The 6,794-nt window shown below is 41.7% G+C and overlaps 1 protein-coding gene across 1 annotated transcript in view; it reads left to right on the top strand.

Annotated features, from left to right (window-relative positions):
• Window positions 1-6,065: 6,065 nt before the first annotated feature.
• Window positions 6,066-6,794, top strand: part of T265_15576 (hypothetical protein) — a gene marked incomplete at both ends in the record, with an annotated part of 89,568 nt that continues 88,839 nt past the window's right edge. Inside the window, one exon of the mRNA XM_009178652.1 lies at window positions 6,066-6,385. Coding sequence (XP_009176916.1) covers window positions 6,066-6,385 — 320 coding nt within the window. The remainder of the gene's footprint in view (window positions 6,386-6,794) is intronic.

Below are 6,794 nucleotides of genomic sequence, written 5' to 3'. Positions count from 1 at the left end.
GTATTGTCTTCTTAGAATGTCGTGTGTTAACAGAGTGCACGATTTAACAGTGAAAGGAATGCATGAATGTAGGACGCCTGATGGGTTGTTTATGTGTGCATTCCGCCTTCGTTGTGGCTGACGAGGCCATTATTTTTGCTTTCATATCTACACCTTTGTCTTGTGCTGAATAAGGTTTACATTTCTGAAGTCACGCTTTTCGTTTTGTTCGTAAGTGCACCAAGAAAATCGGGTCATATCCGTGTTGTTTGAGCTTTGTTTGGTTAATGGCCCCATGGAGTCTGTAGTGAACTGAACAAGTTACTAAATTAAGCCAGATGCAATGTCACATGTAGAAAAATCCAAGTAAATCTTGACTCACTGTTCACAATGGGAGATACCGTATTTCGGTTTCCGCCACATCTGGATGAATAGTTCTGCCCTCCTGGTACTCCTCCAAATCCAAAAATTGCCGGCGATTCATCTTTTGCCTTGCCATTCCTCAAAGTGATTGCATTATTTCCACATTTCCACTTGTCACCTAATCCCATAGTTTTTGGGGAGTAAAACCATGAAACATTTTGGAGGAGGCTTCTAAAGCTCAAATTGGACGACAACCGGCTAGATATTCTTTCCGGATTTCATGCATGCATATTACGAGCTGGATTACAAAGTCTCGGTTTATTTTCGATCAATGGGAGAGCTTTAGCCAACCAGATATCGGTAATCTGTTCTGAAGACCATCGTTTGAATTTCAGGGGCAAATCGAATGTGTTGTTTAGCTCTAGCTGGTTAAACTTTGTAAAGCACACTGTCTGTGTGGATTGTACGACCATCCTCGAGGGTCGCTAGTCCAAACAATTTAGAGGGAAATCGCTAGGTAGAAAATCAATATTTATTGAGGATTCAGGTGTTTCGTCTTCAAAATACAGCTGCTGGGTTTTTTGTCAGCTAAAACACGTCAGCCGATTGTGGAAGGAATGACTGCGTTTAGCCGGACGTATGATTAAGGATGAGTCTAACGGATCAAAGAAGTTCCGAGAAAAAATGGCATTTAAACAGTAGTGCAGAGCAAGACTGATGGACGATACACACGCGTTCCGATGAAGAGTGTAGCTTTTGAGGACAGTGCAGGCGTCTTACCGAATGGCCGACTGTTGGGCTTCTAGGCTTCAAAGCCGAAGAATATTGTTCACCACATGCTTTTCTTGCTGTGGCACAGCTTCCACTAAACGTTTAAGATGTAAACTGAGACGACTCAGATGAGAGCAATTAAACTTGTTGACACAACAATGAGCTCTTCAGATGACAACGCGGTTACCATTGTTCGTTATGCGATGGCTGGGAATTTTTTACATCATGCTATTCTCTCTAGTGAGTGGTAGAAATTGTAATAAAATTACCAATGGGCTGATTCCGTGCTTGTAAAATGAATGTTATTATTGTTTCTAATGTTTTTTTCTAATGCTAGCTGGTTTGTGCGCTCAAGTCGGAATAATTGGCGCATCTACTGTTCTCCAGAGCGTCTGCACTGTGTTAAGTAAATTTTTAAGTCATTTTAATTAGACGACACCAGACAACCAAAAATTGTTCATCACAAGCGAGAGATGCAGCGGCCTTTCAGGAACAATGGGAAGCCATTTGATATGAAACCTTGCAAGGTGTTACATGAAGATTAAGCGGGGACAATCTTTAGCAGTTAATATAGACCGACTACACCGACCATATTCATTAACTCATGACTATCGGCAAAACTTCGATGAACTGAGCAATGCCTTGTCATTCCACCGTAAATCTGGAATTCAGATTTGAAGCAACGTAAGTTCCTATTTCGAATTCCGACATGCTCCTGGCCTAAACTGGTATATTTATAGTTTAGATATGCAAAAAACTTTGTTTACGAGCGAAGTCACCCTTTCTTGATCAACTTGCTTTGATCATCCGATTTAATCATCAGACGAGTTCAGACTCACGCATGAAAATCGCAAAAAGTTATGTCGTCGTGTTTTGAGCGGAAGCTGTAAAATAGGGGTGCGGCTAAATTGTTTGACCTTTCGTTTGACGTTCCGCTTTACTTCAAAATAGAACATAGTATTAACTTCATTTGAGGTTATTCAACGTCACTATAATGCTCTTGTTCTTTCCCAGTTCGGGCGCTTCGATTTCGACAAAGCCTGTTGCAGAAAGTGCTCTCGAAAAATTCCCAGTCCAGTGCGCTTCGATTTCGACAAAGCTTGTTGCAGAAAGTGCTCTCAAAAATTCCAAAGTTACGCGAGTGTATGAAGTCATATGCATTAGAAGTTCGGACAAATTCGTTATACCCAAAATGTTTTTTAACGTGAGTCGTTGAGAATATTATTGAATATGTGATGCATTTCTAAATTCAACTTAACAGTTCTTGGAAAAAGTAAGAATTTTGGCAAATTATTTTAACTATTTCGTTATTCCAGTTGTAATTTTGACCACATATTGAAACCATGAAAATCTGTCGCAAAGTATATTGCCTATTCAAAATAGGAAAATGGATAAAGTTTGCTGATCGGATAGGTTTGTGGGCGCAAACAATTGGATATAGCAATGTAACCAGATAGCTGTGACGCCTTTGATTTATGAGATTCGGTTCGATATTTGACCAACTTTGAAACATCGAAGGTAGACAGAAATCAGCGGCAGATAGCTGGGTCATCGTAGATAGTCTAAACTGGAAGTCTTGGAACATTCATCCATAGTCTGCTTTTCAGTCTGGGTATTTTAACAGTCCAGGTCGTTCTTCGCAATCCCGAGATTATTCACGAGAATGAAAACAAATATACATTTTGATTGCTCGTGCAAACTTATCATTTAAATTCATAAAAAAGCGCGAAAATAATAAACAATCCCCGACAGTAACAGAATAGTAAGCATACGAATAAGTTTGACCATGTAACCAAACCGCGTAAAAACGCACGTTTTTCTAGCAAATATGACTTTTCTGCATAAAGGGATACCTAACAGTTACATGCCAAAATGCTTACACAACAGAGACTTCAGATTTTGTTTACCTTAGGGAGAAAGCATGGCTGTAACCAAATTACCTTGTTTGTTTTTACGGGATATTCAAACTGTAGTTCACTGAGATGGGCAGTTTGATTGCAAACGTTTCATCACCAATTGAGTTGACATCATCAGTGCGTTAGTTGGGAGCGTAATGGTGCGAAGCTGTGGGCTAGAGGTTGTGCCCTCCATTGGTTGCTCCGTTGTCCTGTGTCCCCATTCGCCAATGCCCACGTGACCTTAGAGCTTGGCATCCCCCGCCGTCGTAATCTGGTCAATGCTGGAGTGACCTTTGTTCTTTCGAGTCCCGGCTCGTTATCTTTATTGATTTGCCTCCAGGGAGTTCCTTGATTCTTTGTTTGCTAATCCAATATTCGGTCCTCATAGGGGTGCGCAAACTGGATCCAGTTTGACGCACCGGTTGATCGAATCTGCCGTGGAGTACCATGATTCCGGAAATTCTCTTCCGTGTCTCGTGTCTTCGTATGCCGAAATTTTTACGTTTTCCAGATTGAATTTTTCGCCTCATCGGCCCTCGAGTATAGATATCAAGGACAGAGTGTCATGTCTCCTGACGGCCGCGTTGTGTTCTTTTATTCGTGTGCATAGTCTCCTCCCAGTTTGTCGGACGTAGAATTTGTTGCAGTTGTTGCAGTTGAGTTGGTAGATTACATTGTTCTCCTCGGTTTTGTCTCGGCTGTCCTTCGGTCTAGAGATAAATTTTCTTAGGGTGGCATTCGATTTGTGGGCCACTAATTTTCTTTTTTGAGCCAATAATGTGATTGCGAGTTCGGATATATTCTTGATGTGAGGCAAGACTACCCGTCTGTTGGCTTGTTCTTGCTGTTGCTGTGGTTGAGGTGTCTTATTCTCCAAGCTTCTATGATAAAAGTCCTTGGATATCCATTGTTCTGAAATATTCGGAATAGATGGATTTCTTCCTTCTTCCACAGCTCTGTGGTGCTGCAGTGTCTCCGCCCTCTTGAACAAGTTTTGAGTGAAGCTTTTCTTATGGTTCACTGGATGATTGCTCTTGTAGTTCAACATTTGATCCGTATGGGTCTCCATCCGTTATAAGCAGGTTTCCAGAATCCCATCCACCTTTCTGTTTACTAAAACGTCTAAAAACAGTAATCGATTGTTTCTCTCGAGTTCGATTGCAAACTTGATATCTTCAAAAGTGGTGTTGAGCAGTCGTGTACTGAATCCCGTTTCATGATGACGAGGGCGTCGTCCACGTAGCGGATCCACAGCTTTGGGTTTATGATCGGCAGTACCGCATGCTCTAGCCTTTGCATTACCGCCTCAGCAATAAATCCTGATATTAGGGATCCCATTGGAGTTCAGTTCAGCTGTTGACATAATTGTCCATCGTTCCGCCAAACTAGGTCCACAGGCTGTCGTGTTTATTTTAACAATGGTTGCTATCCACCAGTTGCTGTATTAATGTGCTCTCAAAAAGGGCAGCACATGCATACTCAACAGATTTATTCGAGGAACTCAGTTTACTCACAAATAGCGGTCGCTGAAGCAGAATTTGGCGCAAACGTAGACATTACTAACGTTTAGCAAATTACAAAGACATTTTGACGCACGAATTAGAAAGACATTTTGTCGCACAAATAATCTTACAGAAGGAAGGTCAGTGAAAACTAATGAATCGAAAAGCAACATGCCCACTTCAAGTTGTCAGTCATTTTCGAAATGATTTTAGTACTTCCGGTTGAATGTGCTACTTAGTTCGCCTAAAAATGGCAATGGTAGCGTATGTGGACACTCATTTTCATAAGGCAGCAAGCCGTTCTGATTTCCCGTCGAAAATGAAACTGTAGGGATCGTATGTCCCATGATTCATCATGATAAAGCGTCCCTAAGTATACACTAGAAATCCTGTAACTTGTCCTCACATGAAGATCCAACTATTAACGAATTCCATATAAAACTTTGTGATTTCAGACTTCAACTCTTCAACCCGTTCCTATTGCCATCCTGATGAACTAGTCTTTTCTTCATTGACCAACGAATCTGATTTCCACCTGGTTTACCATTGAAACTTATTTAGGGGGGCATAAGCTTTTTTCTATTGACCTGGCTCTGCTTAGTGGCAAACGATAGTTTCTTCCGACAAAAGGCACGGTGACGTTTAATTTGATGCTAGCTTCCAACTCTGCTTGACAAAGGACATGGTTCATTACTCTTTGAAAATTGCCGGTTTCGTTCTTTAATCATCCAAACGTAGTCTGTTTGATTTTACTTACAGCTCAAGTTCCTACTTGTGGAATAGGCAGGTAACCGGGAGGCCCGACGAATTTACAAAACTGCCAAAAGCATTTTGCTGACACGGAAAATTCGGAGGGACTAATAGACAAAGAGTACGTAACGTAACCATAAACATACGCGCTTTTCGTTTGACTGAGTAGTTTTATGCATTTTGAGCAGTCAATATTTAGAACGGACGCATGAAATTGTGATGAAAAGCGGTGAAACACGTTTGAGCAAGGGAACTGAGCGAAATGTAGGTGTTTTTTTCGTTTTAGCGATTCATCAAAGCAAATACTATCCAGGGTACTTTGGCTCCACTCATGATAACCCAAATGTCGACATTTGGTTTTTCAAAAGTGCTGTTGTTTCATTGGTTAGTAAACTGAGCTGGACAACTCGAATGCAAACGCTTCATTAATAATCGGGTGAAGTCATTAGTACGTTATGGGGGAGCGCAGTGTTGCGTAGCGGTGGGTTAGTGGTTGGGCCAGAGCAGGACAAAATATTTGGCTAAAACCAGTCCACAACACTTAGCAAAACTCGAAATAGCAATCGAACGCGGAGTAGAAAAATTCAAAATCAAACGCAGAGCATCCATGGAGAGAAAATTGAGCAAGCTAACGAGGAACAACAAACACAACAATTAGGACGCTTGGAGCAGGAACTTATCTGGCCGTCAACTCAACACAGCTGAAGGAGAACTGCCAATGAAAGGCTCAACTGCAACGTCGAGGGCGCTTCTTACAAAGATTACCCAGCCAGCTTCGAACACGCCCCTTCAAACAAACAGAATGTCCGAGGAGGTACAACAACAAATCCGACAGACAACCGTTCCGGCGATCACACGGAATAGAAAAATGCAACTGATTTCGAAACAAGAACAGGAGGCACTCACAAATATACGAAAGGATGAAACAATCGTAATACTACCGGCGGACAAAGGAAGCATCACGGTGATAATAGACACGCCGAATTGCACTGAAAAGGCCAAGCAAATGCTAAATGACAACACGACCTACAAACCAATCGATCATGATCCAACTTCACACATCATCAATCGATCAAGAGACTGCAAGCAACACACGAGACAACCAGGCAGGAACGATGGAAAGTAAAAGCCGATGATACCAACATTGTACAAGTCTACGGACTACCAAAGGTGCATAAAGATGGAACTCCACTTAGACCCATACTTTCACTTCCGGAACCCCATCGTACAAACTAGTAAAAGACTTATCGAGTAGATTGAGACATTTGGCTTCCGGATCGGAACACACAATCACAAATGCAGGTCAATTCCTACGCAATTTACGAAGCGTCAGTATAGAAGACGATGAAGTCATGCTTTCATTTGATGCCACATTGCTGTTCACTTCAATCAACTACAACTTCGCCAGGGCAACCATAAAACCTGAAAGCATATGCAAACTGCTGGACTATTGCATGGATAAATACTCCACTTTCAATGGGCAAATATGTCAACAGCTGAACTGAACTCCAATGGGATCCCTAATATCAGG

The sequence above is a fragment of the Opisthorchis viverrini genome (assembly GCF_000715545.1).
Source record: "Opisthorchis viverrini unplaced genomic scaffold opera_v5_634, whole genome shotgun sequence".
NCBI lineage: Eukaryota > Metazoa > Platyhelminthes > Trematoda > Opisthorchiida > Opisthorchiidae > Opisthorchis > Opisthorchis viverrini.
Note: the sequence above shows the minus strand (reverse complement) of the source record. Positions and strands in the feature narration are given on the sequence as shown.